This window comes from Cyprinus carpio, chromosome A9 (genome assembly GCF_018340385.1).
Source record: "Cyprinus carpio isolate SPL01 chromosome A9, ASM1834038v1, whole genome shotgun sequence".
Lineage (NCBI taxonomy): Eukaryota > Metazoa > Chordata > Actinopteri > Cypriniformes > Cyprinidae > Cyprinus > Cyprinus carpio.
Window position 1 is genome coordinate 22815512 of NC_056580.1, and position 15186 is coordinate 22830697.

A 15186-nucleotide genomic window follows, 5' to 3' on the forward strand; every position below is an offset into this window, starting at 1 on the left:
AGTAACTTGCATCCCAAGCAATTCATTTTGTACAATATCAGTCTATAAAACAATGACCTTTGATACATTTAACAGAAAGCAGTTAGGTTGACATTGTTTACCATGTCTGTAGTTTACATTAGTACATAGAAAGAGAATAACAACTGAAAGTAACTCTGAGATGGTACCACTAGAGTTATAGATTATATATATATATATATATATATATATATATATATATATATATATATATATATATATATATATATATATATAGTTTTATGAAGATACATTTAAAACCAAGTAACTTTTACTGTACCTTTGGATCACACAGCAAAAAGATTATTACTCATTATTTTTTTAGTTTTCCAGTGCAATCACATTGACTTGAGAAGCAAAATGACAAGAAGTCTTGTTTTACTGCCATTGTAAAAAAAAGTGAGTTTAAATAATTGCCAAAGGTCTCAGAAAAATCAACTTAACTCAACAGGAAAACAAGCTTACATACCCCATTGACAGATAGTTGAAGTTATTTCGTTCAGTTTCTCAGAAAACAAGACATATGTTCAATTTGCCTCTCAAGTAAATGTATCCTGATTCAAGGGTGTTTAAATATTTTAATTGGAAAAAAGTTATAAACTGAACATTAAAATGCACAAATATACTGAAATAGATTCAACATCACAGTACAATGTTCAAAAAGGCATTATAAATTATTGTTTTTCTAACAATCAGAGTTACAAAATAGAATTGCTGTCCTTTCTGTTCCAAAAGGAATCACTTATCAAACCACTAATGGGCTGCTGCAGTCCGAATTAACAAATGTCTGGATCTGAAGCAAGCTGGGATGAATAAACAAAAACACATAAACAGGACTGTGAAATTGCTCCATCAGGGTTTGGACGCAATGAGGCCAGCCATCCAGCTAAAGTCAGTCTTTCTGACCCTCTTCAATTCCCTCTCTTGTGCTTTAGAAAGCTTCGGTGTCACCTCATCCACTGAACCCTGAACTCTGAGCTCCTGCTGACTATCACATGCCTCCATTTCCCCCTCAGAGTCCTCTTCCTCTTTCTCACTGTTCATTTCCTGCTCAGAAGATTCCATTTCCTTTCTGTAGGCATGCCAGAAAATACAAAAAGGAAAAATATAACATTTATGTGCTTGCAGTACACAGCATCTCAGGAAAAAAAGCGAAACTGAGAAGCAAGTTACCTCTGATTAACTTTCAAAAAAATAAATATATTGATAAATATTTATTATGTATGTGAACAAAGAACCTGAGGGGGTCTTGCAGAACTCCAGTGTTGGAGATCAGGAGGGAACTGACAAACATTGAGCACAGGACTGACGCGGGAGGTAGAACGTGAGCTGGTGTGTGTAACAACTAAAAAAAAAAAAAAAAGACATTACAAGAAATAAATACTTGAAAATATACAAACACACACAAGTATATTTTTACAGTAAAAACAGTAATACTGCTAAATACTAATACAATTTAAAATAACTTGTGTCAAAGGGGAATTTTCAGCAGCCTTTACTCCAGTATTCAGTGTCACATGATCCTTCTGAAACATATATATATCGAATAGACAGCCTACTTGAAATGACTTACTTCTGTGATGGTAACGGAGCCCTGTGGCTGTTGGGGTCTGTCAGCTGCTTGATGGGACGGTGTGTTGAGTTTCTGCTGCTGTTGTCTGTGTTTGCCCAACAGCAGGTAAAATGGTGTTACAGCAACACTGTCATCAATGACAAGCTGTACCAAAGACACACAAGTGAAAAGTTACTCTGGGGTTCTTCAAAATAAATGAGAATAGGGATGGTGTAAGAAAGAAAACTGTACCCGTGTACTTGAAGACAACATTCTGTCCTCCTCAGTTGCTGTGCTGAAGGTCAATAAATCCTGATAATTGAACACAGTGCATTTTAGTAGAAATGTCAGGACACAGTATAGTATTAGAGCATATTTACAGGATACCCACAGCTCACCAGGACTATGCAGTTGTTTACAATTATTCCTCTTACAAAGAAATTTAATCCGTATCAAGCTCATTAAATACACCTTTTTTATTATTTATCATATTAAATGTATAATTTACATTTTTATCTTTTAAATATTTAAAATAAATAAAATCGTAGCATTTATTATAAATTTAAAATAATTTATAAAAAAAAATTCTGATTAACTTTAACCTAAATTATATAATTTTTAATATAAAAAAAATATATTTTTCAGGAGTAAAAAAAACCCACTTAAAATCAGTCAAGGTTTTCAATTGGTGTAGGAACTGAAAAACAAAACACAAATGGACCGTCCTACAGTTATGCTTATATGTGTTTTTAGGCCATTGTGTGATTACAGATATCACTGAAATACCATGTTCTGGGTGAGGAAGTACAGTTGAGATCTGTTGAGCCACTGAGAACTTTCATCACAATTGTTTAACGGCTCTTCTCGAGGAACAAAGACGGCACGATGTATCTTCTCTGAACACACGTTCTTATGGGTGAACAGAGGCCTCGGCTCGTTGGGTTTGAAAACAAACACTGTATAGAGACCAGAAAATGAATCCATTAAAACTAGTTTGTGCATAAGTCTGATACATTAAAGAAAGAACCTAATATAGTTTACTTCTAAATGTACTGCTAACCAAAAGAGATGCAGAACGTGTCAAGAGGCGATGAACTATCCAACACTTACGGTCTGTGTGTTTAGACTGGTATGAAAAAGCAGCCACATTTTCTGACAAGGGGTCTGACTGCAGCTTGGAAACTTCCACAGATGTGCTCCACTCCACTGTGAATGAAAGAGATTTGACATTACATAAAACTGACCTTGCAAAACCAAACAATGAATAAAACCAGACTGATACAGCCTAGTTACCCAAGAGATGTTCACCCAAAAATGCGTTTAAGCTTCCAAAAAGCCCATGAATGTACCATAAAATTAGTCATTTCCTCCTTGTACCTTAAGTTTGGAAAATGCGCTTTATAAATAAAACTTATTATTAATATGACAGGTTCAGATTCAAAATTAGCTTCTTTTTTTTTTTTTTTTTTGAGCTGGACAGTCATGTTTGCTTTGAAATGTTATTGTATGAAAAGCAAAGCCACAGAATTTCTTTTTTTGGGTGTGTGTGCTCGACTGAAAAAATTAAATCTTATGGCTTGTTTTAAATAACTTGCGGCTGAGTAAATAATGATAATGTTCATTCTTGGGGGAACTGGAAACTGTAAATATGAAATATGAACCAATATTAATGACTACTTACATGCACAAGTGAGAAGATTCCAGCAGCAGAGAAGGTTTCTGGTGGTCGTGGAAATCAAGTATTTGGAGCAGCTTAATCGGCCGAAACAAAGGTCCCTGGTGGATCAAAGTAGCAGCCTTTAGTCGGTTTCACCAATTCAAAGACCACCATGATCAGCATATTTAATATTCAAATACTTACATAATTCATCAGATTAGTCTCAGTAAATGATAATTAGCTGCCTTACTCTTAATCAGAAATTGTAATATGACAGCAATGAACAGTATCAAAAACATGAGCAATAAATATCCTGAGGTATTATAATTTTATTGAGGTTTACAAAATCAAATTTTTGTGTGTGTGTTTGATAATATACATCAAACATGGTGCAAAGCCGCCTATGACCTTATGGCTCAACAAATCAGTGTGAGAGGATTGGAAATACTGTACAAAAGAGATTTAGCACTTGCTGGAGTTCCTAATTACTAACTACATATCCACATTCCATTCTTCATAATACAGTAAAATACTATTTTGCTGGTACTTGGACAGGTTTAGGACTGCTGTGGACAGCTGAATCCCAAAGCTTTTGATATTGTTCATATTCTTTGCAGTGGTTCATTTGCAGCAGTAACAGAAATTAACATATTCAGTATGTTTAAATTATTATTATTATTATTTTTTTTTTTACATTTTATGGGCATTTTTACCTTTATATGGCCATTTACTTCCCTAACCTAATTAAATGTATACATCATCTTTTGTGTCAAATTCTTACATTTAATCAATAAATTCAAATGGTAAGATACTTTAGGGCTACCAATCAAATGAAATCAGTATCAATAAAAATTGTGTTTGCAATGCAGAGGTGGCACAGACTCTGCATCTTAAGTGGCATTTATATGCATTCACACAGACTGTTTAAATTGTTTAAACAACAATTACGATATTATCGTAGATGACGTACATCGCACACCTCTAATTGTTACTTTTCTAATCAATGCACCAAAGACAGCTAGAGCAGATGCGAAGATGAAAGTCAATAACTGCTTTAAATTTCAATCAGTTCTTTAAACAAAGCTATCATTTATTATTTGTGATATGTTGTACAAAGTCATACAAACCACTTTTGTGGAACAACTGCACTTTCACTGCAATTGCAAGGAAAAGTAACAAATATATTCTGTTTGTGTTCCACAAAGAAACTTGGACCTTCATGACGGTGAATAGATGATATGCTTTAGTGAACACTTCTTTAAGGACCAATTTACTAGTGCTGTCACAATACTGGAATTTATAACTTCCATAAAATACCTTAAAATGGCACACCATTAGAGGCATAATTTAAAGCAATTAATTTACTTTTGACCATCAATAAAGTATTTTCTTTTCAACTGAATCTGAGATTCCTCAGGCCTGATAGCTTTAATACTACTACAAAATTATGTGTGTGTATATATATATATATATATATATATATATATATATATATATATATATATATATATATATATATATATATATATATATAAAAGAAAAAAGAAAAAAAAAGAATATTTCATAAGTAACTGAGACGTTGCATTCCCAAATGCATGTTAAACTCAGAGCTGGAGTTCACTGCCTTCACAGTCAACGGAGTCACTGAAAATACTGGATTGTGATTGCTTAGCTTTAAAACATGCAGTAATATACTTATTTAATTAAAATACAAATAATTTTTGTCGGAGAGAGAAGGGAAAGTGAGAAAGTTTGATAATGCAGAAGACTGAAACCATTTCAAATATTTCAGTATGTATACTTATTGAAAAAATTGTTTTAAAACCCCTACACAATTTACTACTTGTGTTACACAGAGAAGAAACAACCGAGAGCAGTTGTTGACAAGGAATGCCATTATTTTTTTATTGTGATGAAACCCAGCTACACCCTAATGAACTTCCTTTTTCAAAAATACAATGTTGAAGCTAAACTGTGTCCCTGGTGACCCTGCAGGACTGGGCTTGCACCCAATTCTTTAGCAGGACTGAATCCCCCAATCTAAATCTGTGCAGACAGTTTGAAAAGAGTTTAGTGAATGCTAATCCAGCGCTCTGAATGGGACACACATCTAAAGACCTCAAGAAACCTGTGCAACCCATTCTAAACACATCAGAAAGTGTTTGGACTGACTGACTTCAAGACAGAGAACATATACAGTACCCTGAGTGATAAAACAACATATCCCACCTTATTACTCCAGGTGGTTGGCAGAGGGTGGTGAGCAACTCCCAGGTGTCCGGGCTCCATATGGTAATGACTTCTTGGAAGCTCACCGCCAGGAGAGAGCTATCGGCTGAGAAACTGCAGTTTGTGGGCTTCAGGTTATGGTAGCTGCCCACAAAATCACATGACCAGAAGTTCTGGTCCTCTAAAACACAAATGGAAAGGTTGCGGTGAGACAGGTATGTCTGGATTCAGACTCGTGACCTTTGGTGTTTGGCTTCTTAATCCAAAACTAACACCTTTGCAAATGTCTGAAGGGTTTGACTCACGTTTTGTGTCTGCATCAACACCCTGACACCACGCTTTGAACTGGCCGTCTTCTGCTATGGTCACCAGCATGGTGGTCTCCTCAGAAGAGCTGAAGCACATGGATATAATCCGATCCGTGTGGGCGGCAGTGATGGTAGTGTTCAGTACGAAACTAATGGGTCGGAACAATACACCATTACAGTCCAGAAATAAAGTCTTTTTTTATTTTTATACTATCATTCAAAAGTCTGGAGTCAGTTTTTCAACAAATTAAAAGACATACAGACATTAAAGGCATTAATGTTACAAGAGATTTCTATTTCAAATAAATGCTGTTCTTTCTAACTTTCTACTTCTCAAACAATCCTAAAGAAAGGAAAAAGTATCCACAAAATAATTAAGCAGAACAACCGTTTTCAACATTGATAAGAAATACTTCATAAGCACCAAATCAACATATTAGAATGATTTCTGAAGGATCATGTGAAACTGCAGTAATGACTGCTGAAAATTCCCATCACAAAATGACATTTAAAAATAGATTTAAATGGAAAATAGAAAGGTATTTTAAATGGTTATAATTTTCCATCATTACTGTTTTTTTTTCAATCATTATTGTTGTATTTTTTATTAAATAAATGTAGCATTTGTGAACAGACTTCTTTCAAAAACATAAAAAAAATCTTACTGATCCCAAACTTTTGAACTGTACTATAAAAATATATTTTTGCCACTACATATACATATATATATATATGTGTGTGTGTGTGTGTGTGTGTGTGTGTGTGTGTGTGAGTGTGAGTGTGAGTGTGTGTGTGTGTATGTATGTATGTATATATATATATACACACACACACACCTACGGTACATATACATAGTTGTTGCATTACTTACAATAATTGCTATTAATTTATTTATAAATATCACTGGGGAAAAGACATTTGGGACTTAGTCAAATTTTAACTCATACAAAAAAAAAAAAATATACACAAAGTCATCATAAATACACACTTCTCACAATTTGTGTAAAAAAAAACTGAGACCTTGAAATATCAAGCATATGCCTTCATAAACCTGCACTAGTCCTCACATTCCAAACTGTGAAGTGTGTTTTTGCTTTTACCAATCATTTTTTATTTGAAATTTTATTTAACTGCATATTTACAGTATATTCTGGTATTGCTTATGAAGTATTTTTTTTTATTAAAATTGTAACATTTACATTTTTTCTAATAAATGTATGGTTTATGTGATAACGTCATGGTTATATAATACAGAATGGTATGAATATAATTATTTTCAACACTGATGAAGGACCAGAGCCAAAATGTTTGGCTGTTCCAATTGATTAAATGGAAAATTTATTTGCATTATTTGCTTGTGGACCATAAGAAATAGCAAATGTCGTGGCAAAATCCTACATTTCTTGTATGAATCATATATTTGACATCATTCAAATCTGTAATCTAGTGTGAATACCTTTGTGTTCTTTCATCGTAAGACCACAGTTTGAGGAAAAATTCAAGATCGGCGGACTTTTGTCCCCTTTCCTCCACTGTAGCAAGCCAATACCCTTTTATGTCAAAGGCAGCCTTCACCACTTCAAACTGATCCAGACCCGCTTCATAAATATATTCTTGCTGCACTATGTCCAGCTGTGAATGCAACAGACAGAATGTTATGCACAAATCTACGCATAACATGATGAACAATATTTGACAAGAAAACGGGCCCACAGATCATGTGATTTCATCTGACATGTCAGGTGACGAAAGTTTATTACCCGTGTTAGCAGAACGCACAAAGATAAAACTACCGCACCATCATGTGATCCAACATTTTCCAGTACATACTTCCCTCAAATACTTGCTTATTTCAGAGAAATGTTAAGCTTTATCATAGTATTGGCTGAGGCAGACTCACATTGTAGAGATGCTTGTCACGCAGCAGGGAGTAGAACTGCAGATGACCCGGTTTTCCATTCAGCACTAAAGCTTTACTGCGCGGGTCAATCATTAGATCAGTCAAAACGGCATCTCCTGAAAGCATTAAAAAAAATCGGAAGAAATAAACATTTACTGCAACAGTTATGAAATCTGAATGGTTTGTGCAAATGAGACTTTACAAACCTTTAACTAAACCCTGAATTACTCCACACACTTTGAAGCTGCTCTCGATAACTGTGATCTCTGAGGAGGAAGAGAAGGTAAATGACAAACCAGAAAGCAGTCCGAAATCACACCATAGTAAAATATATTGGTAAAGACTGACTAAGGTTGAAAATTTACATATAATTCATCCACAAAACAACAGTATAAATTACAATCTGCATGAAGAAAGTGAAGCCATTAAAGGGATATTCCACCCCAAAATGAAAATTTAGGCATTAATCACTTACCCCCATGTCGTTCCAAACCCGTAAAAGCTTTGTTCATTTTCCGAACACAATTTAAGATATTTTGGATGAAAACCGGGAGGCTTGTGACTGTCCCATTGACTGCCAAGTAAATTACACTGTTAATGTCCAGAAAAGTATGAAAGACATCATCAGAATAGTCCATCTGCCATCAGTGGTTCAATCATAACGTTATGATGGAACGAGAATACTTTTTGTACGCGAAGAAAACAAAAATAACGACTTTATTCAACAATTTGTCTCCTCTGTGTCTCTCCACATCACCGTAGTGACATTTTGGAGAATATCCGCTGAACGCAAACTGCGTACGCTATTCTGTGTCAGCCGTGACACAAGGATACATTTTCTAAGTGTATTTATGCTTTGATTTGAACGAAAACAGCACATCTGTGAAGAGCGTATGCTGCTTGCATTCAGCGGATAGTCTCCAAAATGCCGCTACGTTGATGCGGAGAGACACAGAGGAGACAAACTGTTGAACAAACTCATTATTTTTGTTTTCTTTGCATACAAAAAGTATTCTCGTCGCTTCATAACATTACGGTTGAACCACTGATGGCAGATGGACAATTCTGAAGATGCTTTTCATACTTTTCTGTACCTTGACAGTGTATTTTACTTGCCAGTCAATGGGACAGTCACAAGGCTCCCGGTTTTCATCCAAAATATCTTAAATTGTGTTCCGAAGACGAATGAAGTTCTTTACACTAAATAAAATTTCTTTTAGCTTAATTTTGGAGGGAAATCCCAGATTCATCACAAAGCTGAAGACTTACTGTTGTCTGAATGAGAGGTGCAAAACAGCTGCCCATCAGATGATGCTGACACATGTAAAATGGATCCTCCGAGACGGGGCAGGAACTCTTTCCTGTTGCCTGTCCCATACTGCCACTGCACAAGCACTGACTCAATGCCTCCACTCAACAGATTAGTGCCTGCACAGACAATAACAGTCATGTTTTCTACAGATGGGGACTGTAACATACATTTGACACAGAGAATGAAGTGAAAAGGTGTGAAACAAAGCCACGCCACAGTACAACCCACCTTCTGGAGTAAAACACAAAGTGTTCACAGCATTGTGATGCCAGTGCTGGGTAGAATATGTGTACTCTTTTTTGTGAATGAAGTTTCTCCTGTAGCAAAATCAAAGTTAATTTAAACCTCCAATTCTGATCACATGACCTGCATATGAACTTGAAAAACTGGATGGTGAACTCTGGCCTTACCAGAGGCGGATCTTTCCGTCTTCATGACCGGTGGCGATGCAGTCGTCTGTTGGGTGACAGGCTATGCATGTAAATGCATTTTTGGCTCCTTTCTTATCTGTGGCTTTTAGGGAAAAACTACAACGAGAAAAAAAGAGTGGATATGTAAAGACTTACTTCACCCAGAAATAAAAATTGCCATTTACATTGATTCAATGACTGACTTCCATTTAGCACAACAGGAACATTTTTAAAGGATATTTAAGTAATGAAAATGAATACGAATGGGTGCTATCAAAACTTTTTTAGAGTAAAAAAAAAAAAAGAAAATGTACAGATACAGTTTTTTTTTTATGTTTAAGTGTCCAATAACTACTACATTGTACCAAATAGATTTTTAATTGTTTTATTTTTGCTATTTGACAATTAAATAACAACAGCAACACGATAGGAAATACATTTCATTATTAGTAATAATCTGTCATTTTTTATTTCAGGATACATCTAATTGTTAAGATACACATACTGTACACATTACACATGAAAACTCTTGCGAGTCTGCAGCTGCAGTGACGATGAAGGTACACTGATGCGAAGCACAAGCTTGCGGTGTGAAACAAGAGTCTTTATTTTCTCTCTACATCAGAGCCACTGAGGACGCAGTGTTTTAGTTTTGTTTTTGATGGTAACGTGCCATCGAACATGCAAATACTGTAAGAGAGCAGTGGGGTGAGCAGAAGCTCATTATCATTTAAAAAGACATGAACCGAAATGGGTCGCTGTGAACAGAGCTGTTTTTGTCAAGGTAAAAAGGTGTTGTTTTACACGACCAACGAGGAATTTTAACCAAAGTATGTTGCAGACATTTCTTAAAGACCCTAATGAAACATACCAACTTGTGGAAAATGGGCATCCGATATCCCCTTTAAAAAGCACTCAAATTATGCTATTTATTAATAGACCAATAACCAAATTACTTGAAAAGTGTGAATATTGGTCATCCCTTTTGAGTTCAATGAAAAAAAGTCATACAGTTTTTAAATGACATCTTCATTTTGAGATGAAATATAAGGTGGTGTTGTCTCAACTTACTTGTTTTCAGAAAAAAAATGTAAATAAAAAGGAAAAACCAACAGTAAGGCAATGCCCATAAAAAGCTCCATGACATGTGTCTTGCTCTGGGGCCAGTAAATAAGCAGTGCGGTTGGACACGTTCCTACATGTTCTGACCATAAAAAGGCTATTTAGGATACAGCGGTTATTACCTGTATGTCTTCTGCTTCCTGAAGAAATAAACATTTAATTGGAGATTCCTGGCAAACGCTATGTATTGCCCCTGAAGATACAATATACAGAAAACACATGTTAAGAAATGACTTTGTCTCTCGAGCTAATTGTAAAGTTGCTGGTTCAATGTCTTGAGCTTGAAGAAACATACAGGTCTTTCTTATTTGCCCACAACCACAAATAAGGTTCAGAAGTCATGACGTGTAATGGCTGTACCAAAACAACTAGTAAAGGTGCGACAGGGCACACAGCACTCAAGTCTACAAAAATAACACCGGCATGTGCCACACTACTTCAAGCCATGTTTACTAAACCACATCAACACTTACACGGCAATGACTGTGCAGGAAGACAAATTTATCCATAACAACCTGAGCAGGTATGACATAGTGTTCAACAACCTGAACTAACATTTAAAATTAAACATAAAAAAAAAAATAAAAAATAAAACAGGCATGCAAGTTGGATTTTAGGACCTCTTTGGTAGGAAGATATTAATACAGATTTTCCCAAGTAGTCTATATCATTGGTAACTGCAGAATTTTTTTTTTTTTTTTTTTTTTATATATCTTGCCTCTTTAAAATTTCTGCCCGAGTCTTAACAGAAATATCCAATATTGGCCAATCCTGAATATTTTATTGTGCATGCCTATTACCCATATTTCACACTTACATTAACATAACACGCCATCTAATATTCACATTTAAAAACACTAATAATTTAATACTGTTAAATGTAGTCTTTAACAGACCTCAAAGTGAATATCCATATACATTTAGAAGATCAAGAGAAGATCTATTAGTGTTTAATGTTCTGTTTTGTTGGGATTTACATGTACAGTGAAGTTTCAGCAACACAAAGTATGTGAATGGAGTGTACAGTTGATTTGTACATTAAGAATTTTTTTTAGTGAATTCAAATGAAATAAGTCCACAGTACTCATGTACATCTTAACACCAACTTGTTGGGTTTTAGAGTATAATACACTTGTATTATTGTATTATAACATAATCTGTTCCTGTTCCAAGCTGTCACGGTGTATTTCTATTGATTTTATTATCAGATTTTTCACATTAACGGATTTTTATTAATAGAAAACGCATAGAAAAGGACCTAAAACATGGAAAAGAGTAACATCGGCGATGTTTATAAATGCCAGATTTGTTCAGGATGGCTTGTTTTTCCTGAATCCATGGCAGAGTGACATGCCCTACGTTTTAACACTGTGCTTGTAAATCCTATCGATGTAAAGTAGGTATTAAAAATTTAATCATTTAGTCTAAAAAGAGTTGTAGACAGATACCTCAACGATTTCCACAAAATCCACTAACGGACAAATCTCTAAAAAAAAAAGGATGTAATAACCACACTTAAAGAAAGTGCTGAGTGAGCTCTTACTTCTCTACCGAAGGCCGTGCAGCTGGGGTTTGGGCTGATATGACTGGAAACAGCAGACAGCTCTTTGGCTTCCACCTCCTGCTCTGCTGACTTGGGCAGATGTACAGCAACCAACTGAAAACCCTCTGGACATGCAGACACACAAAGCATTCATTTCTATTAATCTTGTGTTTTTTGTCAAAATTGTCAAAGGGCTTTCTGAATGGTTTAAACGTCTGAAAAAAGGTCCGAGGTAAACACAAACTCAAGATATTTTCCCATTTGATCCTACAACACAATACATCAGTAACACCTCCTTGAAGCATTTACTTGTCTTGAAAAAGGCGATTGATAACAAGTGGCTAAACGGGACTTCAGAGGTTATCGGGGACACTAAATGTCATCACAGTGAACAAGTAAACTCATTCTCGCTAGTCCATTTTTACAGCCTCATTGTATTTATAATCACACTTTTGCAAACTTTTCTAATGTTAAAAATGTTAAAAATGTTTTTTAAATAAAGACTTAAAAGAGTTGCTGGCCGTTTAATGGTGCTGACGCTTATATAACGAGACCGTAGTGTAGTTTGTTTACCACCTACGTTTAGCTTTTTACCTCATTTAGGTCTCAAGATTCATAAAAAGTGATTATCATGACAAGCAAAATGTGTAAGCATCAACTTTTGTTTGTTATATTGTGACAATCAATTTTAGATTTATCTACCACATGTAAAAAAAAAACAAAGCAAACTGTAGTTGGTCACTTTACATGGGGCGGTCAGGTGGTCTACATGGGCGGTTCTTAACAAAAATAAGCTGCAATGTGGACCAGAATTAAGTTTGGCTATGCTTAATATTAATATTTAAAAAAATACATATTAATATTTCTCCTTTCAGAAAAATAAGTCAGAAATTGAGTTTCCTACTTTATTGGTGAAGAGTGCCTGATCCTAATCACTGCATCACAATGATGTGCCAAAAACTTCATTAGAACTGAAATACATACCCTTTTTAGAATCTGTATCCATGGCAATATGAAGAAAAACAATTCCCTCATGTTTCTCGGACACATATATTGCGAACAAAGGGTATCCAATGATAAATGTCTGAAAAAAATTAAAAATAAAAAAACATGAAAGGAATGAAAATATTTACTGCGACAGAGGACCTTGGCTTTACTCACAACAACATCAACAACTGTACCTTGATAAGGATGCCGTCAATGAAGTCCCATAACTTAACAGTGCCATCTGCAGAGCAAGAGTAAACCTGCATGCAGAATGAATGAATAGGTTGAAGAATAAATTCTGCTGTTGAAGTAACAGTAAGCCATCCAAAATAAATCCGGCAAGGAGATCATGAGGTTTATTTTGGAACAAATTCTTCAAAAAGGAAGATGATGAATGATTATAAGACATTTTTCTGCTATAATAACGTGCACCTCAAATACCACAACATCAGGAACATGCAAATAATTTAATGTTGACTTTAAAGAAACCTCAGACAGAATTCAAACATGTCTGAATATTTTTTAAATGGTGGGGAAAAACCTACAAAACACTCCTACATAAGCTGGTTAAGTATTCATTGGAATGCTGACTGACAAAAGGAACGCAAACAAAACTGATCAACTATCTGACACTTTCTATACAAGTGAACTCAAGTGGTGCACACAGACCTGCAGGTGATTGGCAGGATTCAAGGCGATGCCTGTCACTTGGTTGGTGTGGCCTTGCAGACTATGGAGCCACTCTTCTGTGCGTGTGCTATAGACCTTCACTGAATCCCCAGAGGTGCACAACACAAACCTGCAACCATGAGACAACTTTAAAATTTAAGTGATACAGACCATGCCTTTGCACTTTATACTTGCCATCCAGAGACCCCCAATAGGTGACCGAAAAAAAGATTCTTGTTCAGTGAATTCAACTCACATGTTATTTAGTTTTCTTACCATAAAGAGAATTTAATGCCTTAATTAATAACTAAAAGCATGGGTTTAATTGTGATTATTTTAATCCCTTAGCAGCCCCAACATTTTAAATAAATAAACAAATACATAAATACATACATAAATGTACTTTGGCATAAAATATAATAAATATAAATATTTGTGTCAATTAAATTTATTTTAATTGCATTAGTATAACGCAGGATTATAGTATTTGACTAAATGACATAAAAACATACTCGTTATTTCTGTGATTTGCCATCCCATTTTCATCTAGTTTAACCCGATGCTCTAAAATAACTAAAACTTTGAAAAATTCTAAAATATTGATAAAACTAACACTAAAAAAATAACACCCATGCAATGACAAATAAACTTAATAATGGAGCCACTTGGGTTTAATATCATGAGGCTTACTTTTTTTTTCCACACAATATAAATGTTTATATATTTTATTTATGCATGACTATACAGCTTTCTTTTATTTTAGGAAGAGTCCCTTTCAATGGGATCATCATATTGGGGGGGGGGAATTAAAAAGTGTAATAATAATAATAATAAAAAAAGGCAACCCAGGGTGGTTGCAGCAAACATAGTTCGTGATTTTTCCTACATATGTGTAATATCTTTACTGTGCTTTAATGTCACACTAATGTGATTTACATTATTACTGATTTTTCTGGTAACGCAACATGCATGATGTGTGTCTGGAACAATGATTAGCTGCTTTACAGAAACATCTTTATCTTTGAACACAAAACCAACAACACATTCATCAGCAGTGTAAACAATTACTAAAGCTCATCACACTATAAAGATGCAGATGAACCTGTCATTTAGCCAAGTGTTCAGACACACATGTAGATCGGAGGCTGGTCACGCATCCCTTTTGGGAACTTCATTCCCTCCAGCACGGCTCAATGTTTCAGATGATAAAATTTAGAGAATATACAGACAACGTCAGACACAGAAGTTCACTTGATTTAGCGGATACCTGGAGTCAGTGGAGATGATCGGAGGTCTAAGGTTTATTTTGCTGCCGCCGAAGCGAACCACGCGGACGTCACTCTCCTCCACCATGTTTTTCTGCCTCTCTCTGAAAGTTCACGCATGTGCGTTTCTTCTTCGTCTGTAGTGAAAAGAATCTGACGGAGCACAGCGGCCTCGTGCGGCCGGGCGTTCAGTCACTGCGAGAACACTATGCGA

The 15186-nt window shown here is 35.2% G+C and overlaps 1 protein-coding gene across 1 annotated transcript; it reads right to left on the reverse strand.

The window, feature by feature from the left end:
- Positions 1–2: 2 nt before the first annotated feature.
- On the reverse strand, positions 3–15142 carry wdr75 (WD repeat domain 75). The gene is made up of 21 exons (XM_019109730.2): positions 14975–15142; positions 13708–13837; positions 13233–13298; positions 13036–13135; positions 12052–12176; positions 10631–10701; positions 9387–9503; positions 9205–9293; positions 8934–9092; positions 7871–7930; positions 7665–7780; positions 7221–7396; positions 5762–5913; positions 5457–5637; positions 3252–3346; positions 2681–2776; positions 2357–2526; positions 1823–1882; positions 1592–1735; positions 1257–1363; positions 3–1090 (listed from the first exon to the last, which is right to left on the reverse strand). The coding sequence occupies exons 1-21, from the start codon at positions 15058–15060 to the stop codon at positions 871–873; spliced, it is 2520 nt and encodes an 839-aa protein (XP_018965275.1). The 5' UTR covers positions 15061–15142; the 3' UTR covers positions 3–870.
- Between the last annotated feature and the right edge of the window lie 44 nt (positions 15143–15186).